This window comes from Camelina sativa, chromosome 19 (genome assembly GCF_030686135.1).
Source record: "Camelina sativa cultivar CO46 ecotype springtype chromosome 19, ASM3068613v1".
Taxonomy (NCBI): Eukaryota; Viridiplantae; Streptophyta; class Magnoliopsida; order Brassicales; family Brassicaceae; genus Camelina; species Camelina sativa.
Window position 1 is genome coordinate 26,695,671 of NC_141898.1, and position 26,687 is coordinate 26,722,357.

Here is a 26,687-nt window from a genome sequence, read left to right on the forward strand (position 1 = left end):
AGAAGTAGGCTCATATTGGGCTTATAAGTTTTTTATTCAAAGCCCATTTTAGTTTTTTTCTTCGAGAACTTTATATACATTATACACATTGACGAGTGTCGCCGTAAAACCTCTGCTTCTGCTCCAGCAAAACCCTAATAAGCTTCTCCGTCTCCAAAAAAAAAATTCAGAACCAAGAAACGTCTCTCTGAGGTACGATCTTTGTTTTACAGTAGGAATCTTTCTTAATTCAGGCTTTTGTTGCTTTTTTGTTTTTCGTTTTCGTCAGTTCTTAACTTTAATTTATCTCCACAGGTATTTGAAAGACGATGTATCTTCAGTGCTATATCAACGAGAAGGGTGAGAAGGTTTACACCACTAAGGTACCTTCACTTTATTATACTCATCATCTCTCTTCTCTTGTGTATGCTTAATTTGTGTTTTGTATTTTGTTCTTGTGTGTTTTAGGATTCGAAAACAAATCTCTGTTTTGTTAGGGGTTAGAAAAAAAATTTAAGTACACACTAGAAACTTTTGTTTTGTCTGCTTAATCTTGTTTCATTAATCTTAAAAATTGATAGAAGTTCTTCTCTGCTTTTGTCATGTCTGCTTAGTCTTAACATTTGCTGTTTGTTTTGTCTAAACCTAGGAAGATAGAAGTTCATTCGGACGTTGAATTCTTTTTTTTTGAGTTCTTATAGAAGCATTTTGATAGACAATGAGCTTGGTTTCTTCTATGTTTATAGAGTTTCAAAAAGAACCACATGCCTGTTGATACTTGTTCTGTGAGTTTGGTTATTTGAGCTTACACATGATTCAAACTAATTGTGCAGAAGGAATCACCGCTAGGGCTAGCTACTGAATCTGCTCATCCAGGTGAGAGTCCTTGCATTTGAGACCATTTTGGGTTATTTTATTTTTTTACAATCTGCTTAGTCTTAACATTTGCTGTTTGATTCATATGAAAGAAGTAAACCAAATTATTAAATCATTTGTGCAAATTGCAGCCCGGTTCTCCCCTGACGATAAATACTCGAAGCAGAGAGTCGCCTTGAAGAAGCGATTTGGTCTCTTACCGACCCAGAACGCACCTGTCAAGTACTGATGAAGAGCATGCTTGTGTTGGTTTTTATCTTTGCTTTTAATTGCTGCTATGGTTGTCTCTTAATGAAATGTTGACTTGAACCGTGTCTTTAAGATATCAATTTCCTTATCGTTAACCTTTATTTACATTGAGAATCTGATAGTGCCCAATTTTGATTAAAACCAGTATACCGGAGTAAATTTGTTCTTTTTGTTGTCAACTAAAACTTAATTAATGGCTAAAGCAAGGAACCAAAAACACAGAATCGCCATCACAGCTCAAAGGTTTAACCAGAGATCAGCAACACAGTAAAAAATAATTACACTCGAAAAAATAAGTTGCGGCCCATTTGTTCAAGGCCCATTAAAAATGTGTCCCTCCCTTCCCTCGTTGGTAAAAAACAGTTTGGTCTTTTTCTGCAAGAAAAAAAAAAAGTAAAAAACCAATGAAGAAGAAGAGAACAAATCCGGAACCGTCCGCCTCTGGAGCAAAGAAACGCCGGCGAGAGGAAGATGACGAAGAAGTGGGTTGTAGTCACGCTGCAGTTGAAGATAGGGCAGTTTCTGAGGATCAATTTCTTCGTCTCGGTGAGTTTCAAAGTCTTTTTGACTTTTTTTTTTTTGGTTGGTAATGCGGAGAGATTGTAAACTCTACTAATCCATGATTTGCTCTGTTCGTAATCAGATGATGAACTCACCTTTAGCGACACATCTGTTGCACTACGAATGATGCGAGCTCAGTTTCCTCGTATTGACCAGGTTCGATTCCATATCGTTATTGAAAGTCGCATTCACTTGAATTGGACATTCTCTTACTCTGAAACCATATGAAGATTAGGGATTAGTTAAAAGTGTCTCCTTTTTTTCTTGTCAATCTCTTTGTACATTGATGGTGATTCTCATTCCTCTCTCTGCTCATCTGTTTTAAGGCTTCGGTTCCACCCTTCATTTTACAGTCGCAGTTATACAGTAGTGTCAATGATAGAACCCAAGTCGATAGAGAGTTAGAGGTATGCTCTTTCTACTCTAACGCATCATTTTGTACTTATAAAGGTTTGAAAAATGAAACCTTTATTAAAATGACATGTGCATTGAACAAATGAAATTATAACCTCTGTATGTAAGGTGTGTCCTGGTAAGTTTAGAACCATTACCATTTGCGTTTTTCATCTTTGAGGTTTAATTGGGTGAACTAATTTGCTATTGACCGTATCTTTGCCTGTCCAATGTTCGTATCATCAAATTTCCCATCTCTGTTGTGTTTGCTAGAGTTCTTTGGGATGATCACTTTTTGAACTTTGGTGCAGTGTTTACGAAGGGAGAAAGTTGTTCGTGTTTTCAAACTCAACACTGGACAAGATGATCATGCAGTTATCTTTTTGGATGACTATCTTAACCAGGTTGGTATTTTACTGCATATCATTAGGTTCATGTGTAGTTTACATTAGCTTTAGTTAATTGGTACGGTCTCATGAATAGTTTTGATTTCTTACTATTGGTAATTCGTTGTAGAGAGAGGATGGTCTTTCCAATTTTTAGCTAATCAATATCTATGGACAACAACATTGAAAAGCAATAATCCTTTATCGTTTTCTTGTAATCCATTTGTTAGGTAGATCGAATAGTGAAGAGGATGGAAGAGAAGAAACAAAGTGATCTTGAGATTTTCAAGTGGTTCAAAGGGCATGTCCTTGATTCAAAACTTGAACCTAGTATTGGACATCATGAGCTAGTAAGTCAATTTTATTCATTTTACGCTTACTAACCTGTTTTTGTCTGCATAGATAGTTTTCAGTTTTCACACGCTATCATTGCAGTTTTCACTGTTGTCATTGGGCGGAAAGGTGAAGGATGCACACATCACTCTCTTAATTAACGCAGGTCTTCTCGTAAGTAAAGAGTTATACTCCTACTTTTATCTGCTCCTCCATGTATCTCTTACCCTCTTTTAACTATAAATACCAATTTATCTCAGACACGCCAACTTATTGATCCGGACATGTACTGGTTTGCGATTCCAAGTATCGGTAAACTGTGGAAGGGTCTATTGCAGGTACCTTTGAAAATACTTTTATCAGTTTCTTCCCCCCCCCCCCCCCCCCCCCCCCAAGTGATTGCCTCAGAACCTTTTCTTACTCTCAATCTAACAACCAGGGAAGGAACGAACTCCTCTCATTGATAAAGCGCAAGCGACATAAAGAGATGTTCTTGGCCGAGCTTGAAAAGAAACGGCTCCGGTTCTCTCCTCTGGATGTGAGATTTCACATACGTGATCTCATTGGCTCAGGTCACCTGAAAACTGTTCAGACAACTTCTGGCCTGATTGTTCGGATTCCAAAGGACTAAATTGCTGGTGCTGGTTTCTCATTAAACGGGTAATCTCAGAATCAGGTGAAATTTTTCACAAAAGCATACACATCCATTACTCACTGGTTTAGCTTTTTACTATTGTTAAGGGAATATGTATAGGATTTATAAGAATAATAATTACAGACTCGAGCTAAAAGCCAAAGATAATAATTTTGTACAGAACAGTTGGATACACAGTCTATTTATTATACACAGAAATATTACTACTTATCAAGTCTTGATACATTGTGTTTGATGATTGATACTACAAGTTGCGTGAAGCGAGAATCTGTGCTTTCACTCTAGTGATGAACTCTTCAGCTCTTTCGTCTATTCCCTTCTCTGGAAACAATTCTTCCTTTGGCTTCCACTGCTTTGCTGGAATCCAACTGGATACTGCCATAGGTTCTCTGAAGAGCTTATCAACGTATACAACAGCTTTGCGTTTCTTCTTGAACAAACAACCTCTCGTTAGACGGATGAAAAAAATACGGGAATCTCTGTCCCGACGTTTCTTTCCGGATCCTTGGCTTGAACGGTAAAAATGTTTGTGCTTGGTTTTGGATCTCCGAAGTTTGTGGAAGTTGGCAGTGAAGCTCTTCCAAGCTCTTTTGGCGGGGAGAAGCCTAATTCTCAGGTAAGACATGACTTGGGATAGTTGAGAATGAGAGGGAGAATGAAGAAGAGAGATGAGAGATTAGCTCAAAAACTTGGTGGATAAAGGCAAAGGTGGATAAGTAGAGATAGGATTATATAGAAAGTTTGTGTTTAGCTTAGCTCGGACGCAAGACAAGACAAAAGCAGCCAACAAAATATTCCACTTCTTTGCTTAATCTCTACGCTGCTTCCTTAACCTAATCTCCATTATAATATTTTTTTTTATTTTGTCTTTAAGATTATGTTGTTTAGCAAATTCTAGTCCTGATTTCTAGAATTTCTACGTCTACAAATATGGTTTTCAGTATAAGAAGTTGGATTATTAAAAATCTACTGAGAGGGTGAACAAGTGTTTGAGTATATATAATGATACTTTGCTTCTATTAGGTTAATGAATTAATTTTAACTGTAAAGTTAAATGAGAGCTTGGACACTATTTCTATGCATCTCTCTGAGCCTCCAAATGGGATAAATAGCATCTTCCCCCAACTCTGCTGCCTCCACTTGTTGCATTGCCCAATCGTAGTACACCGTGTGTATGGTGTCCTAAATCCAACAACAAATTCTTAAAATGACTGTGGCATTGGTCATCATATGCTTTGCGGTTGATTTATGATTTTTGATTCACAGTTTCTTTTTACCTGGCCTCCTTCTATGATTTATCCATTCTTGTCGCGAGCGCAGTAGATTTCTTGCGTTTGGAACTGACATCAAAGACAATAATTTAGTCCATCATATCCAATTATTATTATTATTATTATTTTTTTTTTTGAAAATACCATTTTTATTAGAAGCATTGATTCCTTACATAAACGGAGTATACAAAAAAACATAAACAAAGGTTATATATAAGAAACACATTTTGGATAAAAAAATGTTATGGGGCTTGAAAGTGAGTGAACCATAAACAAAGATAAGCATCCTGAGGTGTATTGGAGGAGACTGGTCTGTGAGAGAGGGAGCGATCCAACCATAAGAGTCTTCGTCTTAGTTGTAGCTGGATTTCACGATGAAGTTGTGCCTCAGTTCTGATAGCTGAGGTGTGTATTCTGGAATTTCTCTCTTTCTAGATAGCATAGATCAAAGCATGAAACACTAGTTTACAAATTGAATTAAGTCTCCTGTTTGTGGTTGGAGAGTTAATCCAATTTAAAAAACTATCAAAAGTGCTTGGAGGGAGAGGTTGAAAGTGGTCAAAGAATCGAGTCCAGAGATTGTAGGAGTAAGGACAATCAAAGTATAGGTGGTTCCTTGATTCGTTACCTGACTGGCAAAGTAGGCAATTGGTGGGACTGGTAGATTCCATCTAATCAGTCTATCCCTTGTAGTGAGTCTATCTTGGACAGTAAGCCAAGCCATGAATGACATTTTAGGAATGCGCTCTTTAAACCAGATTTGTGTGTGCCAAGTGACCGGATTACCAGGAGGATGCTGATGCCGCCATGTTTTAATTGAGGAGAATTTAGCATGATTTTGGTCTGCATCAATCTTCCAGTGGAAAGTATCATCATCAACTTCTTGTAGTGGAGGGACTTGACCTTGCAAACAAGCCCAAAGTAAATGAACCAGAGGATGACGGCTTCTTGGAAGATTCCAATCGCTGTTTGAAGAAGCATCACTAACCCGAGCTTGATAAGAAATTCCGGTGACTCTGGGGCCCTGATCACCAACAATGTCTAACAGAGAACCAAGTCCTGTCCAGTTGTCATGTCAGAACAAGGCTTGTCTTCCCGAAATAATATTGCAACCCACATAAGGCCTTGCTAGCGGTCTCAACTTTAAGAGACCCTTCCAAATGCAACTTCCTGAAGAACGAAAATCAGCCTCCCAAAAGATTTTTTCTCTAATCAGATGACTTTTAACCCAGGAGACCCAAAGAGAACTAGCCTGAGAATAGAGCAGCCATATTAACTTGAGCCCAAAAATTTTGTTCCAGTCAATTAACCTTCTTAGTCCTAATCCCCCAATTGATTTAGGAGAGCAAACAGTTTCCCAAGAAACCTTTGCCCCTCGAGCTGATTCTGCATTGTTGTTCCACAAAAACGCTCCATAGATCTGCTAAAGCTTGAGCATGCACTTGTTTGGTAGCATGAATACTGAAGCCCAAAAGTTAATGGTGCTATTGATCACTGATTGGAGAAGTTGGAGACGTCCCGCAAATGAGAGATGGCGATTAGTCCAAGGGTTTATTCTTCCTTTCACCTTATCTATAAGAGGTTGGTAATCTGATGGAGCTAATTTCTGAGTAAGAAGAGGAACTCCCAGGTAGCGCATTGGTAGAGAGCCATAAGAGAGATTGTGAGAGACTGCTAGATGTCTTATGGTTTCCCTATTATTTCCATCAAGATAGAGGCAAGTTTTCTGCATATTTATGTCTAACCCCGAAACTGACTTAAACTGAGTTAAGATGTCCAGGATTGCAACCAGGGAGCTCTCTGTGCCATCAAAGAAAACCAGAATGTCGTCCGCGAAGCTGAGGTGAGTGATTAACGGACTTCCACATTGCGGGTGAGTTTGAAACCTGTTTTCAGTAGCTGCATTGTCAAGCTGTTTAGAAAGAATGTCCATAACCAGAGTGAAGAGCGGAGCAGAGATGGAATCTCCTTGTCTCAAACCTTTTTCTCCTGAGAAATAACCCACAAGCTCACCATTAAACCCCACTGAGTAAGTCGGAGACGTGACGCAAGTTGATAACCACTTGATAAATTGCTCTGGAAGATTATAAGCCTCAAGGATATTGGTGAGGAAACCCCAGTCTATATTATCAAATGCCTTCGACAGATCAATTTGCAGACAACCTCTCGTCACTGGACCTTCCTTATTGAAATCAGTAACCAGCTCTGTAGCTAGGAGGACGTTTTCGCACAAAAGACGACCATGGATGAAGGCAACTTGGTTCCTCTGAACAGCCTCTGTAGTGAAGAGTTTAAGTCTACCGGCTAGAATTCTTGAGATGACCTTGTAGATTGTATTGCAGCATGAAATTGGCCTGAATTCTGTAAGGGAATCTGCTGCAACTGTCTTGGGGATAAGAGCTAAGATAGTTGCGTTAACTTGCTTGAGAAGCTTCCCCGTTTTAAAGAATTCTGAGACTGCGTCAATGACCGAAGGTCCAACAACACCCCACGAGTTGATAAAGAAATCAACTGTGAATCCATCCGGGCCTGGAGCTTTACTTCGAGGGAGAGAGAACAAAGTTGTGGTTATCAATTCAGGGGAAGGAATGGCTATAAGAGTTGAAGCCAAATCCTCAGTGCATCTGAAGGGATGCAACTCTCGAATCTGCTGGACAGTAAGAGGCTCAACTTGAGTATTTTTGGTTCCAAGAAGCTGCTTGTAATACTCTACAACCATAACCTTGAGAGTTGAAGAGTTTGTGACCCTTTCACCATCTGAGTCCAAAAGAGAGCGAATGAGATTCCTTGCCTGATGAGCCTTGACCGAGTTATGAAAGAACCGGGTGTTGGAATCTCTTTCTGAGCACCAACGAACTCTAGATTTTTCTCTTAGAAGGGTCTCCTCAGCTGTTGATATAATGAGCCATCTCTGTCTTGCCAATCTCTCCTCCTCAAACAATGTGGAGTTAGGCGCAAAAAAAATCTGGTTTTGGATTGTAGCTAACAACTCCTTGGCTTCTGCAGACCTAGCTTGAATGTTACTGAAATGAGTGCGATTTAAAGCCTTGCATCCTATCTTAACCGCCTTAAGTTTTTGACAGAGAATAAACATTTTGGATCTCGAGGATATAGTCTCATTCCATGTTGTTTCAACAATTGCAGGGTAGTCTGGGTGAGTTGTGAAGAATGTGTAGAACTTAAAGGGGACTTTCCTCCGCGCTTGAACATCAGTGGTTGCAACTAAGATAGGACAGTGGTCAGAGCCTCCCGGAGCATCGTAGAGTGCATTAGACTGAGGGAAGAAAGCAGTCCAAGCAGCATTGACAAGTGATCTATCGAGTTTACGCGTGATTAGGTCAAGGGGGTGACTATTGTACCAAGTGTGTGAGGCTCCTCTGCTAGGGAGTCCCTGAAGCTCACAAGCATCAATACAGTCCTGAAATTCAGACATACCTTGCAATGGCAGGGGATATGGATGGAGAGAGAAGTGATCCTCTGCACTTAAAATTTGATTAAAGTCCCCAAGATACAACGACGGGTGAGATCTTTGAATGTTGATTTGGTGCAACTCCTTTAAAGTATCCCAGAGGTCCCGCCTGGCAAACATGCAGTTCCTTGCATAGACAAGAGAAACCGAGAAGGAGAGCTTGGTAACCGGATCGAATACTCCACAAACAATGACTTGATCAGTTTTCTTGTAGACAAAAACCTTAAAAGTCGGATCCCATACAATCCAAATTCTCCCATTAAGGGCAGTAGGTGAGTAGTTATAATCATATCTCCAATCATGAAAGGTAGAAGCCATAATTGAAGGTACGTTATCCTCCATAACATGTGTTTCCAAAATTCCTCCTATCGAAGGCCTATTAGACTGAACCCATCTCCTGAGTTCTTGTTGCCGATGGGTTGTATTCAAACCCCTAATATTATAGCAAAAAATCTTCATCATCATTACAAAAGGTGGGCAAAAGGATGAAAGCAGAGCTTTCAAGCATGATGAAGATGAGGATGTCCTTGAACAGGGACCAGTCCTCTAGAGGCAAGCTTAATATTCTTGGAGGTAATCTTCTTGAGGTTGGGCATGCGGGAATTGAGCTTTGTTGGGGGAGGAACCTCTTTACCTAGTGCATCTGAAGGCTTCTTTTCCTTTCCTAGGTTAGTACCAGGAAGAGATGGTGCCTTGCCTGTAGTGTTCAGCGACCCTTTTCCTGAGAGATTAGGAGATTTAGATCTCCCTTTAACTTCTTGCCAATCATAGGGGGATTCAGAGATAGGAGATTCCAGGTATTTATGCGTTGCGGTAGGAGGAACAAGAATCTCAGCTGTGGAGTTTGACTTTGGAGAATTCATCCTGGTAGAAGTAACGACTACTTTCTCTGGCTCAGGAGGGTTGTCAGATATCGGAATACCAGCGACTAGGTGACCTTTTACTTGCCAGATTGAAGATGAAGTTTTCTTAGTTTGGAGATTAGTGTCTACGGAGATCACAGGAAGAGAGGATGTAGAAGCCTTGCCTAGAATTGGTTCATCATTAGTTATAGCCGGTGCGGTTGGACAACGATGGCAGAGGTGGCCAAATTCATTACAGAAATCGCATTTGGGAGGTAACCGGGGATACTCAACCCAGATGTGAATCTCATTCCCTTCATCGTCTTCAACAAGAACAGACTGAGGGAGAGGTTTTTTGAGCAAGATTTCAACCTTGATCCTTGTATTGCTTGCGAGAGGTGGAAGCTGATGCTTTTCAGTATGGAGAGGTTCACCTATACCTGATGCAATGGTACTGAGACCAGGTAGAGAATAAAGCTGCGGGGGAATATCCTTGAGGATAACCCATATCGGAAGAGAGACGAGCTTTAGTGGAGTCAGCGACGCAGTAGAAGACCATGGGGTGACTGTAAACAGGCAATCTCCAGCTTGCCAACAGCTAACCTCTAAGACCCATTTTCTAGTGTGCTCAGAGGGAATGTAGATAAGGACTAGACCATTAGGTAAAGCTCTGATATTAATCATTCCTTCCTTTCCCCAAATCGGATTAAGGTCCACGAAAATCTTACCAGCCGGAGGAAGATTACCATGAAAGTGAGCCACTATGTAGTCTTTCCATGTATCAGAAGACTTGAGAATGACAGAGGTCGGAGCTCTAACCCGAGGAGTACCATCCGCTGAAAAAAGAGGTTGAGCAGCTTTCTTGAGATTGCGGAGGCTAGGATTGAATCTCTCCGCCCATTGGAGCTTTGTGTCATCAATTACAGGAGCTAGTTCCACAGAGCTTTTTTCAAGAAGTGGCTCTGTAGATACATCCGATGAAACTATCTGAACCTGTACTGCATTAGTTGAGCCGGTTTCTGCTGTAGAGGTAGAAGTAACTTCAATCGAATCTCGAGTCGTAATTTGTGGGGGATCTGAGCTGTCCACTGGATCCGGTTCGTCAGTCGCCATGGTAGATGAAACTATAGAAAGGAAGAGGGGGAGAAAGGAGAAGATTCTCAGCGGTGGCGTGAGGCCAAGCCGCCGGTGAGGAGGAGAAAGTAGATCTAGGTTATCGTCTTTTTTATCGCCCTTTTTTAATTGTATCCAATTCTTAGCTCAGAAGAAAATGAATATCATTTACCCTGACTAGTATTACGGGGAAGTTCCCATTATCTTTGTCTCTTGAATTGCAACGTCAGATATGTACAGCAGCTGATCAAAATGAAGCACCTTAATTACTCTGCATGGCTTCATGAGAAGAAATATTCCGTAGGGTGAACCAAGAACAAAGAAACCCTTACCTTGTTATCGAAAAAGACACCATGACTTTGGTAAGTTGTACATATCAGCTGATGAACTCAGAAGAAAATGAAGATGATTACCCTGACGACTATTACAGGGGAAGTTCCCATCATCTTTGTCTTTTGAATTGCAACTTCAGATATATACAGTAGCTGATCAAAATGAAGCAACTTACTCAGGGAAGCAACTTACTCAGGATTTATGAGAACAAATATCCCCTGAACCAAGAACAAAGAAACCATGACTTTGGTAAGTTACAAAGAGATTGAAACTAATTACAAAGCAACAACATAAACGAGGATGGCACGAGATGATCTGTTTCAAAACCCGAGATTCACCTCACCAAGATCCCAACGTTTTCAATTCTGTAGAACGGTAATTTGTTTACGGGACTTTTCCAGGTTGTTTGATTTTTTATTATCAGAGCTACTCACGTTTATCGATCAAGTCCAAGTCCAACCAAATGTCATGTAGAGCAGTTTATGATATGACCCTCACGTTTCCCCGGCCCGTCAATGCCACTCAATTATAAGAAATCTTTAAAACGTAACTATATTCATTAATTATGACCAACTACCATTTTTAGGTTTTTCTTTGTTGTAAATTTGTAACGTAACTGGCACACGGATGAGCTTTTGTATATATGAATAGAACTATTTTTGTCAACGTTATTAATGTTTTGCATTTCTTAATAATTAATAATCATTATCATAAAATTGTTGATCAAGTTGTTATAAAAAAATAACAATTAAATGAATCAAGTAGTTCCTTTCGCAAGTCACACACACATATACATACATGTCACCTTAAATTGCCCATATATAAACTCTTTCTATATATACCTCACAAGACTTAACTCTAGCACACGCACTCAAAACACACAAATAGAGAAAGACAAGAAAACGACATAAGTATATAGCCATGTCCTCATCCATATACTCCTATGTGTTCCTCTTCTTCTTATTTTCCATCGTCCCATACATCCAAAGCCAACCTACTGCTCCAGCTCCGACCACTGAAACAATTCCCATTAATCTCACAGCGAGTCTTGAAACTGGTCACCAGTTTACTACATTCATGCGACTCCTCAACACAACTCAAGTCGGATTTTAGGTAAGCGTTCAACTCAATAGCTCTAATCAAGGGATGGCTATATTTGCTCCAACAACAACCTTAAACCCGGAAACCTAAACGGACTCACATACCAACAACAAATCCAGCTAATACTACTCTCTAAGTGATCTTCTCTTAGCAAGTAATCCCGTTAGAACTCAGGCTACGGGACACGAAGGAGGCGTTTTTGGGTTAAATTTCACAGGACAAAAAAAAAAAATTCACAGGACAAGCACAAAACAACCAAATGAATGTTTCAACCGGCGTTGTTGAGACTCGGATCAGTAATGCATTACGACAACAGTTTCCTCTAGGCATTTACGTCGTGGACAAGGTGTTGTTGCCGGAAGAGTTGTTCGGAACAAAGACCACACCCACGGGAGCTCCGGCCCCGAAATCCATAACTTCGGTTTAAAGGTTTCAACCAGGTTGGTCTATGAAATCAGTTCAAAGGTTATTTACTAAACCAAAGTAAAAAAAGAAAGAAAAAAAAAAGATATATATATATATATATATATATATATCATGTCCGAATTAAAAACCACAGTGATTGTTGTTGCTTACCATACTTATAAGAGCCTTTGCAACGATCTATAAAAATAAAAATGAGAATTGTTTTTATTAAAATTAAAAAAATATGAAGGAGATATATTTGTGAATTGACTAATGGGCTTGGACAAGTACAATGCTGGAATAATATAGTCTCTGAAAAGATTGATAATGGGCCTCGAAATGAAATTGGACTTTTAGCTAAGTATAGTGAATGGAAAGATACACCTTGGTTTAACCGCGTATGGTCGGAGCCATTTGATTGATTAAAATTACGTTACACCACCAGGAGCCTCTTCTTCTCGTGTCGCCAGCTTTAATGGCCTTTCATCAAAGATATTCTTCTACAGCGATTCATACATGGATTGTCACAAAGCAGCTACATGGTCACAAAAATGGTGGATTATTTCTGATGCACATAAATTGTTCGATGATATGTCTGAGAGAGATGTTATATCTTGGAGTAGTTTGCTCACTGGATATGCACGGCTTGGCCAGATGAAGAAAGCAAAAGGCTCTTCACATTAATACCAAAAATAAAATAAAAAGAGCAAAAGGTTTGTTTCATTTGATACCTGATAAAATCGCGTTTGCGACTGCGTTCTTCAAGACGTTAAAATATAGAGACACGCGTCGTGAATAAAAAACAGAAATCAGTTTTTTCTGTTAAAAGTGAGAGTTTAACTCCTTCTCAACTCTGTTTCTTGATCTTTCTTCTCTTCGTCTTCTCTGAACTCGACTCTTTTCGTTTGATCTTTCTTCTCTTCGTCTTCTCTGGCTCGCCTCTGTTTCTTTCATACTCTGTTTCTTTGATCTTCTCTTCGTCGTCTTTCTTTGATACTTATTTGTCTCTTCTCTCTTACTCTTGGAGTGTTTCTTCGTCTTCTTCTCTCTCAATCGAGGTACACAATGTTTATTTCTTACGTGATATGGCCACATGGGTGGATTGATTTGGCCCTTTGATTTAGAAAAGGAGTATAAAAATTAAGTTCTGTAACGCGTTGATTGATTCGTAACTGGTTCAGCGTATTGCTAATTGTTGATTGTCTCATCCGTCAAGTGGTTTCAACTTCTTTATCTTTGCATCTCTTTTCTCAAATCCTTAAATAGTTTCTTGACTTTTTGTTTACCTTTGTTGTTGCAGCAACTCTATGAAAGACCAGAAGAGTTGAAACGTGTAAAAGAAGACCTGAAGTGTGAAAGACCAAAAGCGACAATGCAACAACAACCTCTTCCCCCAGTTGTTCAACATCTTTATGCCCCACCAGCACAGCCGGACAATATCGGATGGCTATTGCGAGCTACCCTCAATCTGATTGACCATATTGTCAGAGTTATTGGTCAAGGCTTGAGATGGTTCTATGGATTTCGAATCACCTTTTTTGTACAACAAACCCTGTCCCTCCTTGCTATGGGCTACTGCGGCTATGAGTCATTGTGCAAATCCCCGCTTTTCATGGCTGTTTTTCTTGTAGTCACACTTATCAATATTGTGATCGCCGCACACCTCTTCAATGGCGGCTTTGGAAATAGACTACTACAACTCCAAACTCATCTGGAAACATACTTCCCAGCGATGCTCTTCTTAGTGAAATCTTCAGGGTTTGTTGGTATACTGATAGGGTTTGTGTATCTAACGGATGAAGTTGACAAAACTCAAAGCATGGATGCCTACGGACTTGGTTTCTTCTTGGCCTTAATGGTCAACTTCTGCACTCTCGTGAAGATACTTAGTATGGATGATTTTTTGGGTATTGGAGACAGTTTTATGGCTATGAACATTTACTTGTACATGAAATTTCCAGCTGCGGTCAAGAAGTGGAAGTGCATGTGGGCTTTTCCCTTTCTCGTAGAAATGTTTAAGACGGCCCCTCTTAGAATTAGGCTAGCTGAAGAGTTACCGATACAACAACATGGAGAAGTTGTTCAAGCGCAACCCCAAGATGTTGTTCAAGCGCAAGCCCAAGAAGTTGGGATACCTTGTATGGTTACATTTGAAGCACTTTTTGGTGACCACAAGACTGATGTAAAGGGGATTGCTCTTCCGCAACGATCCCACTTTCTGTATTCAGCCAGCAAAAGTGGTAAACTTCAAATATTCAACCGCATCAGTTACGAATGCATTAAGACAGAATATCTCGGGGGAGAAATAGGGTCTCTAATCAGCGGAGGCATATGGGTTTTTGTTGGTTTGAGAAATGGCATTAAGGTGATACGTTATCTCTCTCAGTAATATTCTCCTGTGCTCTAATGTCTAACATATTGTTTAAAAATGGCAGGCTTACAAAGTCGGATCATTGGAAACAAATGTAATGATTACAAGGCCATCTCAAGCCCCAAATACATACCAGATACTATACAGCAGGGTAAGAGTAATGCGTCGTTTTTATGTATCTCTCGGTGGTCAAAGTTAATGTTTTACATAAATATATGCAGACGTTTACTGATGACACCACGAGGAGAAATATAGCGAATCAGTTCCTTGGTCTTGTGACTGCGATGACGTTTGTTGAGGGAATGCTTTTTGCTGGGACAAATGTGAGACTAACTCAAACTCTGGTCATTGTTCTCTTTTGTTTGAGTGATTATATATAAGTTTTCGTTGGTTGCAGTTTGGCCGTATTTCATATTGGAGAGATCAGGATAGCTCCATGAGCGTGGTTCAACCTTTTCAGTATATCGGGACTCTTGGATCTACTCATGATGAGGAGGTCACATGTTTGGTATCCGGAGGAGGCAGACTATTCTCTGGTTCTGCGGACCATGTTATAAAGGTGAGTAATGTAAAGGTTGTATATTATTATATCTTACAAGAGTGATTACATGAACATATATATACAGAACTCGAGAGAGACTCTAGGTGAAGTAAGTATAGAAAGTAATGATAGAAGGAGAGAATATATCGCAGTAGTGATGACTGAAGATGTCGTATCCTTGACAATGATGATTGAGGATGTCGTATCCTTAACAAGTAATCCTTAAAAAAAGTAAACAATTGACAATCTTTATAATTAATGCTCATCTTTTCTTCAATTTCCAGGTGTGGAATCTTGGCACCAGGATGTGTATACAGACCCTGACGGATCATACTGACACCGTTTCTTCCCTGTTTTACTGGAATCGTCACTTGTTATCCTCTTCTTTGGATGGAACCGTGAAATCTTGGGTTTGTTCTAGAAGAGATGATAGGTGGATTTTTGCTTTCTCGCAGGAACAAGGACAGGTAAAAAACAATGATATTCTCTTTATCACCATTCGAGATTCGAGAGTATATATACAAAGTCTAGTTGACACTGCAATGTTCTAAAACTGGCAGAGTGTGCATTCTCTTTGTGGGACGTATGACCGACAGGGCAGACCAATCATACTCTGCTCTTACCAAAATGGAACAGTTGGCATATATAATCTAGACATGTAAGTGAAGACTCTGATCTTAATTCCTTATTCGATTCATTCTGATAAGATCTCATAATTCCTATGTTTTCTGTTACACAGGTTTACACAAAGAGGAACCTTTCCGTCACCTTCTACTATTGAGATTTTTGCAGTTGGTTCAGAGGGATTGTTACTAACGGGAGGCAGGAGTGGGAAAATGCACGCGTGGAGATTTACGGACACCTGAGTTGGAATTATGAATACTTTTGTCATGGCCATGCATCATGTGCTCGTCATTTAGCTCGCTCTCTCTCTCTCTCTCTCTTTCTCTCTCTCTCTCTTTGCCTTCAAAGATCTGTCAAACCAACCTCTTAGCTTTGCTCTTGCTGATTTCTTCTTGACTTGATGACCTTATTAAAACCCATTCACTTGTTTGTTGTTCCAAAGTAGAATCCATTGTGCGGTAGAAATGTTTGTTCGGAGTTGTGGCACTGTGCTTGCAGAGCCGTGCCAACATTGATGAGTATCATAAGCGGTTAAAAGAAAAAATGCCCCAATTCATTAAAAAAATTTCACTTAAGAAAACAAATTAACAAATGATATATAATAATTCTAAAACAATTTTTTTCATTTTATCCACAAAATAGTTAACCAAGTTTTAAAAATAAAGTTAAAATTTATATTTACTATTTGCAATTGAAAATGAATTGGGTAAAAAAAAATCAGAAAAAAACAAAGTAAATAAGAAAATAAAATTAAAAAACATGAACTATTTTACCGAAACTGTAAAACAATTTGAGAAAAAAAAACTTTCAAAAAAAGTTTTATCCCTCTAAACTATAATAATCAAAAAAATAATGAAAGATGTAACGAGACTAGTAGAGGCAACAAAGCAAATCTCTTAATTTTACACTAATTTTTAAATAACTATTGTTTTTATCTTTTTCTTAATTAATTAACGTATTAGAAGTCTATGTTTGGATCCTACAAACCCAAATTTTGCTTCTCCGAATAGTGTAAAGTTTTATCATTATAAGTTGTAAACCTATATTTGATATTAAAATAATTTTATTAACAGTAAATTATGTAATCCAACAAATAAATATATGCCTTTTAATAATTTTTGAAATTAGATGCCACAAGCGAGTGCTTCTTTTTCTCTCACTATGGCACGGCTCTGTATGCTTGGTTTTGGATCTCCGAAGTTTGTGGAAGTTGGCAGTGAAGCTCTTCCAAGCTCTTTTAGCAGAGTGAAGCTTAATTCTCAGGCAAGACATGACTTAGGATGGTTGAGAATGAAAGGGAGAGTGAAGAAGAGAGATTAGCTCAAAAACTTGGTGGTTAAAGGCAAAGGTGGATAAGTAGAGGATTATATAGAAATTATGTGTTAAGCTTAGCTCGGACGCAAGACAAGACAATATATATTCCACTTCTTTGCTTAATCTCTATGCTGCTTCCCTTAACCTAAACTCCACTATAATATTTTTTTATTTTGTCTTTTAAGATTATGTTGTTCAGCAAATTCTAGATTCTGAAGATCTACAATTTCTACATCTGCAATTATGGTATTCAGTATAGGAAGTTGGATTATTAAAAATCTTCTGAGAGAGTGAACAAGTGTTTGAGTATATATAATGGTACTGTTAAATGAGAGCTTGGACACCATTTCTCTGCATCTCTCTGAGCCTCCAAATGGGATAAATAGCATCTTCCCCCAACTCTGCTGCCTCCACTTGTTGCATTGCCCAATCGTAGTACATCGTGTGTATGGTGTCCTAAATCCAACAACAAATTCTTAAAATGACTGTGGCATTGGTCATCATATGCTTTGCGGTTGATTTATGATTTTTGATTCACAGTTTCTTTTTACCTGGCCTCCTTCTATGATTTCTCCATTCTTGTCGCGAGCGCAGTAGATTTCTTGCGTTTGGAACTGACATCAAAGACAATAATTTAGCCCATCATATCCAATTCTTAGCTCAAAGGATGATGAGCTCAGAAGAAAATGAAGATCAGTTACCCTGACTAGTATTACGGGGGAAGTTCCCATCATCTTTGTCTCTTGAATTGCAACGTCAGATATGTACAGCAGCTGATCAAAATGAAGCACCTTAATTACTCTGCATGGCTTCATGAGAAGAAATATTCCGTAGGGTGAACCAAGAACAAAGAAACCCTTACCTTGTTATCGAAAAAGACACCATGACTTTGGTAAGTTGTGAGCTCTGCTTTGCACCTTTCAATCACTTCCTTGCTGCAATACTTCTTCAAGGTCTCAACATCTCCCTGCAAAGGTATTGAAATTAATTACAAAGCAACATAAACGAGGATGACACGAGATAATCTATTTCAAAACCCGAGATTCACCTCACTATATGCTTTCAAGACAGGTCTGATGGCTTCCTCAACCTCTGCAGCAAAGTCTGGCAAGGAGAACGATCTACACATGAAAGAGAGATACGAATTATTATTACCAGAGGCACATCTTCAAACCAATAATAATCAGCCACTATATAACTTACGGATCTCGCCCGTGTATCTCTTTGTAAGTTGATGCAGAATCTGTTTCATGCAAGAACATGTCATGCATGCTGCCAAAACAAAAGAATAATTAATGCACATGTAAGGGAGCAAGAGTATGTTGTAAAAATTTGGGAAGATAGTAAGGGAGCAATTAGAGAGTATACTCTTGGATCTTGTGAACAATCGGATTATCACTAGTTTCCCATACTTCCCTCACATCTTCTGCAATCTGCACAGTCCAAATACATTGCCAATTTACGATATAACAAATCTGTGTCAGCAAAGAGATTAGATAATTGAACAAGACGAGTAATAAAGACAAGTTGTTTTCATTACCTCTTGGCTCTTGTTTACAACAGGCGCACTCATCCCGCTTATACGTTTAAATACAGGAAGACTTTGCATCTAAAACCAGATTTGAGGAAAACATTCAACAAGGGCCTTTAAACACATGGAAAAAAATTGACAACCACAAAGAGGGCCACTCACCTTTTCTCTAAAGGATTCCCATTTTGTTTGCCACTTGAACTGTTTTGTTGGCATAACCACCATCTCGGTTCTTGTACTTCTCTCACCTGTGAATGGCGGGGGAGGTGTATATTCCAGGAACTTCCTTCTAGATGTGTTTCCACGCAGTTCATCCTTTACAATGTCAAGTACCTTCTTTACAACGTCAAATGGTTTGGCTTCCTTCAGCTTATAAAACGCCTCGGATACTTTTGGCGAAGAGATACTTGACTTGAATTTTTCAAAAAATGTATGTAGTTCCTCCGTAGAACCTGATTGCTGCTGTTTTTCTCCTCCAGAGGTACCTGTGCCTGATGAACTTGCTGACTCTGCATTCTCCACCTTTCTTTGCTTGAATGACTCCTTCATCTGACCATTAAAAATACACAACCTAGTTAACAAAAACAAAAAAATGCCACAATTGACCACTGAAAGAACAACAATACAAGAGCAGGATTCCAGCAAGACCTCTTCTGTGGCCACTGAAAACTTGTCTTTCACACTTGAAGAGACCTGCAGTACCGTCAAAGCTGTTTTGTAAGGGACGACTGTTAGCCTTATACAATGTACATTTTTGGCTATTCATACATACATATGATAAGTGAGTTATCATGTGTTTATTTAGGATCCAAACTAGCAAAAGACAAAACAACCCATCTTAGAAACTCTTTGCATCTTTTAACACAATATCAGCTTCCAAACATTCTCCAACCAGGGTGGAGGAAAAAAAACACAGACATGGTACCAATTCAAGGCTCGTGTACCAGAACCATACCTTTTTAGCCGCAGCTTCAGTCTCAGTCCACACACCATCAACTTTATTGTACAGCTGCTCAGTCGTCTGTTTCGTTCTGCATTAGCCATATCTTTCGTAAGTTCCTTTAACACACAATGTATATATATATTGTCTCCCAAGTAAAAATCAATTACAAATGTGTTTAACTTTAACTTACCTTACTTATATTGTCTCCCAAGTAAAGATCAATTACAAATGTGTTTAACTTTAACTTACCTTACTTTCAGGTCCCCTTTTACACCTTTCAACTCTTCAGCTCTTTCCTTCAACTCCTTCATTGTTCTTTTAAATTCAGGATTGCTGCAACCACATGAAAAATCAACAATGTTTAACCAAAAAGAAATTGAACTAAAGAAACATTATCCAATAATAGAAAGATTATATGTTCTTTCACTTATTATAGATATTCGTAAGCCTCACGTTACATAACAAATCACAATATACCTCTCAGCTTCCCCTCTAATATTCTTGGAGAACTCGCTTAGCACGCTGAACCTGCGATGACTCGCATATCCAATAGCGGGAAGATACTCTGATCTTGCGTTTGCTCTCTAAAAGCAAAAACACAAAGTCACCACCAAATCAATCAAAAACCATTTAGTGCGATTTTGATCAGAAACATTACAAACAAAAGATACAAAGTATCTCACCAGAACTCGTTGCTGCATCAGTTGCCGTAAAAAAGGCTGCTTTGTGATCAGTAAATCTCGAATTAGCTTTCTAGTCGCCATTAGAAACAAACCCACCAAGCAAAAACCCTATACCAAGCGCCTCTCGAGAAAGAATCACAGAGGTTGGATTTGGGACTAATGATATACATCAACATATCTCTGTTATATTGTTTACAAGAAAAAAAAAAAGGAAACGTTCAAAAATATTTACTTGAGCAACAAACCAAGAACACTTAAGGCCTATAGAGTATAGAGGTTTTCATCTTAGATACTTGTTCGGAAACACGGATATGTATATTCCATATCTGGATAATAAATAAATGAGAGTTGAATAGAGAGTATATAAGAATAGCCGTTTCCAAACACTACTAAAACAACGCTCGTCTCTGTTTATTAGGTGTCCATTGGGCTTTTGTAAAGAAGCTTAAATTCGACTTGATTTTGATTCAGTTTGGTTGGTTCAATCCGGTTAAGCTGCAAACATAAGTTGAACCATCATCAATCATTACATAGAGAAAGCTAATAATTTGTTTTGAGTCAGAAATCAGAATCAAACATTCAAACTTAGACACGACAAGAAGCTTAGATTCGAATCTAAAGAAGACAAAAGTACAACTAGATCCTCGTTAACTTTTTTTAGTCACAAGCCACGTTAGCAGCGGCGAAGTGTAGGGCTTGCCGGCGAGCCGCCGGCTCCGAAACCATGGCTTGAATGAGCATGGTCTTCACTTCCCATGGCGCATAAGAGAAACTTTTTCTAGCGTAAGAGTTGACAAGAGCTGCGATCCCCTGTTTCAGCAGCGCATCGTATGCGTTACCTTCTTCGTCGTTCCTAGCCGTTGATTCCAACAGCGTCAGATCAGATCTCCACCGTTCTTTGGCAACCATCACTCCGAACATTTTCTCGACCGTTGATCTCTCCGGTACCATCCTCGGCCATGCTTCCCTCTCGCTGCTCCAATACCTGAAACCAAACTCGAAAACAACAACACCATCGAGTTAGATCTGACTCAGCCATTAATATAATTATAAAGAAGTTGGATTACTGTGGCGTGCATCGTCCTCTGTGTCTGGTGTAGAGGAAACCAGGCCTCGTCGCCGATGAATCTCCGGCGAAGAAGCAGAGGACCAAGAAGGTGACCAGAACGAGTCGACTCAGAGAACAGTGAGAGTCCATTAATTAATCAGTCAGTCCTTCCTTCGTCTTCGGTCTTCGTTAAATCGCCATCAGAGAATCTGAGTTTGCTTGAGTTATGTTCTCTCCTACTCAATTTGTCTATTTGTTACCTCGGAAACAGAGATACACTTTTGACTCATATACCCTTAGAATTCAAATTATTTTTGTTAAAGTGGATAAAGTGACTATTTTATTAGAGGGATATAAGCGTCATTGTATAGACTCACATGAGTTTGTCTGAATGTATTTTTCAATTGTTTTGCATATCGTAGTCAGTCCTCACGTGACAATGCAAGCTCCGCACCAAGATCCCAACGTTTTCCAATTCTGTAGAACGGTGATTTGTTTACGGGACTTTTCCAGGTTGTTTGATTTTTTATTATCAGAGCTACTCGCGTTTATTGATCGAGTCCAAGTCCAATATAGTATTTAAATTCAAAAACAGTAAATATCATTAACGAATATAAGGTGTTACAGAAGATAAGACCTTCGAAATTGATCCCTTGCATGTCCAAAAAAAAGAAAAAAAAAACAAGGAAACAATGATAGAAGACTATATCGTTGAAGATTCATATATACACACCTAGCTAGCCACTCAATTGTAAGAACTTTTTAAAAACGTAATATTCATGAACCATGACCAACTACCAATTTTTAACTTTTTCTTTTATTGTTGTAAATTTGTAATGTAAGACTCTACTAACCGTCGTCTTGTTATAACTCTGTCAATCATTTGGAGAAAGTATACTATAGCTTTGCCCAAAGAATGTTTGAAAAAATTAGCTTATCTAAAGTCAATCAATTAAATATTGTTGATAAAAAGTGGTCAATTAAAATAACGGCAAAAAACGACTAAAATATTAGTAAACTCTACCAAATTTATTGTAAAATTTGAGAAAGGCTCTACCCTAATAAAACAATAAACCATACATATTTTGTTGTGAAGCAGAAGGTTTTTTTAATTAATACCAATAATTTTGAATATTTACAACCATAAGAACTTTTAGATATTATATTTCAAAAACTTAACTAAATGGGCTGAAAAATACATACTTAATAATGTATACAAGAATAATATTACTTGACCAGTGTTGAAAAGTAATAAGGCAAGAAAATAATTTTCAGTGTATAATATATTCTTAAGAAAATAAATTAAAGAATTGTATTATTTTTCATCTTTGAACAGGAAATAAGATATTTAACATATATACATTTGTGTTCTTAATTATATATATGTATGTAATTTTTTTTCTTAAAATTTCTGGTTTTATAACTTAATAGACGATTACATAGTTTAGTTTATATGGTGTCAAATCAACAACGATCTCCGGATTGAACAAGCCCGGTACGAGAACCTAAGAAACAAATAATAAAAAAGGAAATCAGGCGGAGGAAAAAGAGCGGAGCCAGAGCAGAAGAAGATCCTGAAACTTTGGACTGTCATTCCTTGCCAAACAAATATCACGAATCCGCCTATCGAGCTGCAGAAAGAGGCCTTCAACAGGGGTTCGGACGCTGGAGAAAACTCTTGCATTTCGCTCATGCCAAAGAGTGTAGATCATTGTTTGCACCACCATCAGTTTCAAAGTGGCCAATTTAGGACCAGGTGTAGAATGCCTTAACCAGAGGAGGAAGCGGTCCCAAGTATCAAATCCCATGAATGGTAGGTTCATCTTGGTAAGACACCATCGCCAGAGATCGTATGCATAAGGACAGCGCAAGAAGAGATGATCTCTTGTCTCAAAATAATTTCGCATAAGTAACAAGAATCATCCTCAATCATTCCTTAGGATCTTAGTCTAGATAAAGTTGGCAACCTATCCAAGCAACAGAGCCACATTATGAATGAGTGTTTAGGGATAGAACCTGTACACCAAACTTGCTTATGCCAAGAATTTTCTTGAGCCGTGAGCCTAAAGAGCTCCCAAGTTTCTGAAACATTAAACCGGCATTGTGAATCACCATTTGGTCGAGCCCAAAGGTAAATGTCCTCTGTATCGTCATGAAAGACCACTTGAGTGAGGTGACTTAGAAGGACTTCTTCTTTGGGTGTACGTGCACCTCTAAAGATCCACCCGTCTCTAGTTCTCGCCTTTGCAATTGTAGCATCAAGCGGGAGACCAAGGCGGAGATGAGCATCGGGGCCCAGAAAAGTAATCAAATCTCCAAATAGAGTCCAATTATCAAACCAGAATGAGCAAGTTTTACCATTGCCAATAATGCAAGAGAGAATTTTTTTGCTGAGGTCCTAAGTTTTAGCAACGGCTTCCATATAGAAGAGCCTTTACTTGAGGAAGAGAGGCTCAAGAAACACTTTCTGCTGAGTTTATGCTTTCTGCACCAAGCAACCCAAAGAGAACCCGAAGCTGAGAATAATTTCCATATTAGCTTGAGTCTGAAGACCTTATTCCACACTAGCAAATCTTTTAAGCCTATACCACCTTCTTCTTTAGGGTAACAGACTTTTCTCCAACTGACCTTAGCTTGCTTGGGGATGTCAGAGGCACCTGACCACAAAAATCTTCTGCACAGCTTCTCAAGATCCTTGATGCATTTGGCAGGAAGGATAAAGGCTGCACACCAATAGGCTATGATATTCTGGATGATAGAACTAAGCAATTGTAGGCGTCCTGCATATGATAAGTGTTTATGCTGCCAGGACTGCAACTTTTTACGGATTCTTTGCACCATGGGCTCACAATCAGATATCGTGAGAGGATTAGGGAGCAAAGGGAGGCCTAGATACTTTACTGGGAGAGATCCTAGAGAGAAGCCAAAGGAAGAGCTTGCTCTACTCTGATCCAATGAAGAAGAGCCCGCGAGGAACAGTTCAATTTTATTCTTGTTAAGAACCAGACCAGATATGTTGGAGAAGTGGTCGAGCAGATTGACGATTGCCTGTAAGAGCATCTCCAATGCATCTCTATTTTTTTCTCTATAAATAGAGAAAAATATAGCAATCTATTTTAGAGGCAAATTTGCTCCAACCCACCTCTATTCTCATCTCTAAAATAGAGATTGCTATATTTTCCTCTATTTATAGAGGAAAAAAATAGAGTTCCTCTAGATATAGAGGAAAAAATAGCAATCTCTATTTTAGAGATGAGAATAGAGGTGGATTGGAGCAAAAATGCCTCTATTATAGAGAAAAAAATAGAGAAAACCATTGGAGATGGTCTAAAGACGCATGTTCACCATCGTAAAAGACCATTACATCATCCGCAAATATAAGATGGGTGACATTGGGATTAGTAGCCTTAGGATGATATCCTATCAGCCCAGATTGGAACCTCAGATCAAGGAGACGAGAGAAGATGTCCATTCCAATAACAAAAAAATAGGGGGATAAGGGGTCACCCTGCCTGAGACTCTTCTTTCCTTTGAAGTAACCACACAATTCTCCATTAACTGAAATCGAGAATCTAGTGGTTATAATGCATTGGCTGATCCAATGTACATACTTACTTGGGAAATTTGTTGCATTCAAGATGTCCAAGATGAAACTCCACTCTATAGAATCAAAAGCTTTTTTAAGATCAATCTTGAGCATACCTCTCTTGGAGATTCCACTATTGTTGTAACCATGAACCAGCTCAAAGGCAAGTAAAACATTCTCAACAATTTTTTTTTTCTTGATGAAGGCCGTCTGATTCTCCTGAATCATCTCAGGTAAGAGGTTCTGGAGTCTTCTAGCAAGCAGCTTAGAAATGACTTTGTAAATCACATTCAGGCAAGAGATAGGTCTATAATCTGAGATCGTATCTGCATTAGTGACCTTAGCGATCATAGAAACAGCCGTGGAATTCCAACTGGGTTCTATTTTTCCTTGAGAAAAGAAATATTGCACCGCTGCAGTAACTTCTTCACCAACAATGCTCCAACAGTGTCTAAAATACTCACCTGTAAAGCCATCAAGACCAGGTACTTTGTCTCTTGGGAGAGCAAAGAATTCTGCCTTGATTTCCGAAGCAGTAAATGCTCTTTCCAAACATGATCTCTTAACCTCAGAACACCGGAATGGGTGAACCGACTGAATTGAGGCTCTGAGACAAGGTGTGGTGCTAGAGGAACCAAACAGAGAAGAGTAGTACTCTACACAGGCATTCTTGATTAGCGTTTTGTCTATTTTAAAAGAACCATCCTCGAGTTGAAGACGCTTGATCCCACTAAACGCATTCCTAATAACCACACTTATATGAATAAAACTTGTATTCTCATCCCCTTCAGAGATCCACTTAAGACCCGATTTCTGACGTAGGAAAGTGGCTTCAGCAGCAGCCAGCCTTTGCCAAACTTGGTAGGCATGGCGCTCATTTTCTGTAGTTGTAGGAGATGGAGAGGATAAGAGAACTCCCTGAGTTGCTTTAAGGTCTGCTAGAGCTGCTCTCACTCTATTTTCAATCCCAGAGTAGGCTGATCTATTTAGCTCCCTCAATTTACCCTTGAGCTGTTTTAGTTTTTTTGTGATCTGAAGCATAGGGGAGCCAGAGACAACTGAAGAGGACCAACTTTCTTGAACAATGGGGATGAATTGTTCATGTTGTATAAGATGGTGATTGAACCTGAAAGGCCGAATGATCCGGGGGCCCCTTTCCTGAAATCTGATACAGCATGAAGCGTGATCGGAGAAAAGAGGTTCTGTAGCGATAGAGCTTGGGAAGCACTCAAGCCAAAATTCATTACCAAGTATTCTGTCCAGCTTCTCAGCTATGGGCGTACTCTGTTGATGGTTCCACCAAGTGAAGATGGGACCGTGAGCTGGTAGGTCCATCATACCACACATATTCATGCAGGATTGAAGCTCACGGCATCCAGCTGAGTAATGAGAAGTCTTCACCTCGAGAGTGTTCTTCATGAAGTAAAGTCTAGTTAAAATCCCCTAAGGCAAGCCAAGGAGAACTGCGGAGGGGGGGGGGGGTGTTAATTGACATATTGATTAGATCATTCCATAACAAAACCCTTTCATTCCTCAGATTAGCACCGTAGATAAAAGATGCGGTGAAGTGAATCTCTTTTTCTGGCCAAGAAATACCACATGTTATGTGTTGACGAGTCTTCTTGTAGAGAGTTACCTTCACAGCTTTACTATATACAACCAAAATTCTCCCAATATGGGAGTGTTCATAATTTGGGATAAGACTCCAACCCGAAAGGATCTTCTTCATGACCTTCTGTGCGTTGTGTTCTAAAAGATGAGTCTCCAAAAGACAGCCAAAGACTAATCGTTGTTGTTGGCACCAAGAACTAAAACATTGCTGCTTATCTGGATCATTGATCCCACATACATTCCAACAAAACATCAACATCACATAAAATTGTCTTAAGTGCATTTAGTGATGGAAGGATAACCTTCCCGCATGAATAGGACCCTTCTTTAGCTTAGCCCTAATTTTCTTCTTCTGGCTCTTGGAGAGAACCAGTGTAAAAGCCCCTTGATAATCATCTAAGGACTTTACTGAGGTCATAGATGATATACGAGAGCAGTTGGGAACGAAATCAACTGTGTTTTGCTTATC

At 39.1% G+C, this 26,687-nt stretch overlaps 7 protein-coding genes and 1 pseudogene across 7 annotated transcripts; 4 read left to right on the top strand and 4 right to left on the bottom strand.

The window, feature by feature from the left end:
- The first annotated feature begins 81 nt into the window (after positions 1-81).
- LOC104766780 (H/ACA ribonucleoprotein complex subunit 3-like protein) lies at positions 82-1,218 on the top strand. The gene is made up of 4 exons (XM_010490729.3): positions 82-192; positions 295-362; positions 813-855; positions 987-1,218. Exons 2-4 carry the CDS (start codon positions 309-311, stop codon positions 1,082-1,084), a joined length of 195 nt encoding a protein of 64 aa, XP_010489031.1. The 5' UTR covers positions 82-192; positions 295-308; the 3' UTR covers positions 1,085-1,218.
- Positions 1,219-1,457: 239 nt separating this feature from the next.
- On the top strand, positions 1,458-4,136 carry LOC104768040 (uncharacterized). The gene is made up of 8 exons (XM_087501608.1): positions 1,458-1,650; positions 1,748-1,821; positions 1,992-2,072; positions 2,370-2,462; positions 2,675-2,794; positions 2,880-2,951; positions 3,038-3,115; positions 3,217-4,136. The coding sequence occupies exons 1-8, from the start codon at positions 1,509-1,511 to the stop codon at positions 3,406-3,408; spliced, it is 852 nt and encodes a 283-aa protein (XP_087357734.1). The 5' UTR covers positions 1,458-1,508; the 3' UTR covers positions 3,409-4,136.
- LOC104766779 (uncharacterized) lies at positions 3,514-4,057 on the bottom strand. Its single transcript, XM_010490728.3, has one exon. It carries the CDS (start codon positions 4,055-4,057, stop codon positions 3,677-3,679), a length of 381 nt encoding a protein of 126 aa, XP_010489030.2. The 3' UTR covers positions 3,514-3,676.
- Positions 4,137-6,460: 2,324 nt separating the features above from the next.
- Positions 6,461-8,490, bottom strand: LOC147921076 (uncharacterized). The gene is made up of 2 exons (XM_087501360.1): positions 6,590-8,490; positions 6,461-6,503 (listed from the first exon to the last, which is right to left on the bottom strand). The coding sequence occupies exons 1-2, from the start codon at positions 8,488-8,490 to the stop codon at positions 6,461-6,463; spliced, it is 1,944 nt and encodes a 647-aa protein (XP_087357486.1).
- A 2,891-nt stretch (positions 8,491-11,381) lies between these two features.
- On the top strand, positions 11,382-11,988 carry LOC147921077 (fasciclin-like arabinogalactan protein 6 pseudogene; annotated as a pseudogene).
- Positions 11,989-12,372: 384 nt separating this feature from the next.
- On the top strand, positions 12,373-15,928 carry LOC104766778 (uncharacterized). Its single transcript, XM_087503215.1, has 8 exons — positions 12,373-12,679; positions 13,267-14,331; positions 14,402-14,488; positions 14,559-14,660; positions 14,735-14,896; positions 15,163-15,345; positions 15,439-15,536; positions 15,618-15,928. The coding sequence occupies exons 2-8, from the start codon at positions 13,339-13,341 to the stop codon at positions 15,742-15,744; spliced, it is 1,752 nt and encodes a 583-aa protein (XP_087359341.1). The 5' UTR covers positions 12,373-12,679; positions 13,267-13,338; the 3' UTR covers positions 15,745-15,928.
- Positions 15,929-17,084: 1,156 nt separating this feature from the next.
- LOC104766777 (mitochondrial import inner membrane translocase subunit TIM44-1-like) lies at positions 17,085-20,380 on the bottom strand. Its single transcript, XM_019241228.2, has 14 exons — positions 19,974-20,380; positions 19,768-19,874; positions 19,540-19,623; positions 19,303-19,378; positions 18,996-19,040; positions 18,510-18,896; positions 18,357-18,425; positions 18,185-18,249; positions 18,020-18,088; positions 17,865-17,937; positions 17,679-17,783; positions 17,518-17,589; positions 17,368-17,430; positions 17,085-17,272 (listed from the first exon to the last, which is right to left on the bottom strand). The coding sequence occupies exons 1-14, from the start codon at positions 20,052-20,054 to the stop codon at positions 17,141-17,143; spliced, it is 1,428 nt and encodes a 475-aa protein (XP_019096773.2). The 5' UTR covers positions 20,055-20,380; the 3' UTR covers positions 17,085-17,140.
- Positions 20,381-20,463: 83 nt separating this feature from the next.
- LOC104766776 (uncharacterized) lies at positions 20,464-21,406 on the bottom strand. Its single transcript, XM_010490724.2, has 2 exons — positions 21,041-21,406; positions 20,464-20,958 (listed from the first exon to the last, which is right to left on the bottom strand). The coding sequence occupies exons 1-2, from the start codon at positions 21,169-21,171 to the stop codon at positions 20,631-20,633; spliced, it is 459 nt and encodes a 152-aa protein (XP_010489026.1). The 5' UTR covers positions 21,172-21,406; the 3' UTR covers positions 20,464-20,630.
- Between the last annotated feature and the right edge of the window lie 5,281 nt (positions 21,407-26,687).

What these genes read in the sequence shown, in the direction of transcription:
- LOC104766780 (XM_010490729.3), top strand. Translation starts at nt 309, where the DNA reads ATGTATCTTCAGTGCTATATCAACGAGAAGGGTGAGAAGGTTTACACC. An exon ending in AGAAGGTTTACACCACTAAG is followed by an intron (nt 363 to 812) that starts GTACCTTCACTT and finishes CTAATTGTGCAG; the next exon opens with AAGGAATCACCGCTAGGGCT. An exon ending in TACTGAATCTGCTCATCCAG is followed by an intron (nt 856 to 986) that starts GTGAGAGTCCTT and finishes TGCAAATTGCAG; the next exon opens with CCCGGTTCTCCCCTGACGAT.
- LOC104768040 (XM_087501608.1), top strand. Translation starts at nt 1,509, where the DNA reads ATGAAGAAGAAGAGAACAAATCCGGAACCGTCCGCCTCTGGAGCAAAG. An exon ending in AGTTTCCTCGTATTGACCAG is followed by an intron (nt 1,822 to 1,991) that starts GTTCGATTCCAT and finishes ATCTGTTTTAAG; the next exon opens with GCTTCGGTTCCACCCTTCAT. An exon ending in TGGATGACTATCTTAACCAG is followed by an intron (nt 2,463 to 2,674) that starts GTTGGTATTTTA and finishes TCCATTTGTTAG; the next exon opens with GTAGATCGAATAGTGAAGAG.
- LOC104766779 (XM_010490728.3), bottom strand. Translation starts at nt 4,057, where the DNA reads ATGTCTTACCTGAGAATTAGGCTTCTCCCCGCCAAAAGAGCTTGGAAG.
- LOC147921076 (XM_087501360.1), bottom strand. Translation starts at nt 8,490, where the DNA reads ATGGCTTCTACCTTTCATGATTGGAGATATGATTATAACTACTCACCT. An exon ending in AATGCAGCTACTGAAAACAG is followed by an intron (nt 6,504 to 6,589) that starts GTTTCAAACTCA and finishes TTGATGGCACAG; the next exon opens with AGAGCTCCCTGGTTGCAATC.
- LOC104766778 (XM_087503215.1), top strand. Translation starts at nt 13,339, where the DNA reads ATGCAACAACAACCTCTTCCCCCAGTTGTTCAACATCTTTATGCCCCA. An exon ending in GTTTGAGAAATGGCATTAAG is followed by an intron (nt 14,332 to 14,401) that starts GTGATACGTTAT and finishes TAAAAATGGCAG; the next exon opens with GCTTACAAAGTCGGATCATT. An exon ending in CTGCGGACCATGTTATAAAG is followed by an intron (nt 14,897 to 15,162) that starts GTGAGTAATGTA and finishes TTCAATTTCCAG; the next exon opens with GTGTGGAATCTTGGCACCAG.
- LOC104766777 (XM_019241228.2), bottom strand. Translation starts at nt 20,054, where the DNA reads ATGGCGACTAGAAAGCTAATTCGAGATTTACTGATCACAAAGCAGCCT. An exon ending in CTGAAGCTGCGGCTAAAAAG is followed by an intron (nt 19,041 to 19,302) that starts GTATGGTTCTGG and finishes ACGGTACTGCAG; the next exon opens with GTCTCTTCAAGTGTGAAAGA. An exon ending in AAATCATAGAAGGAGGCCAG is followed by an intron (nt 17,273 to 17,367) that starts GTAAAAAGAAAC and finishes TGTTGGATTTAG; the next exon opens with GACACCATACACACGATGTA.
- LOC104766776 (XM_010490724.2), bottom strand. Translation starts at nt 21,171, where the DNA reads ATGGACTCTCACTGTTCTCTGAGTCGACTCGTTCTGGTCACCTTCTTG. An exon ending in AGAGGACGATGCACGCCACA is followed by an intron (nt 20,959 to 21,040) that starts GTAATCCAACTT and finishes GTTTGGTTTCAG; the next exon opens with GTATTGGAGCAGCGAGAGGG.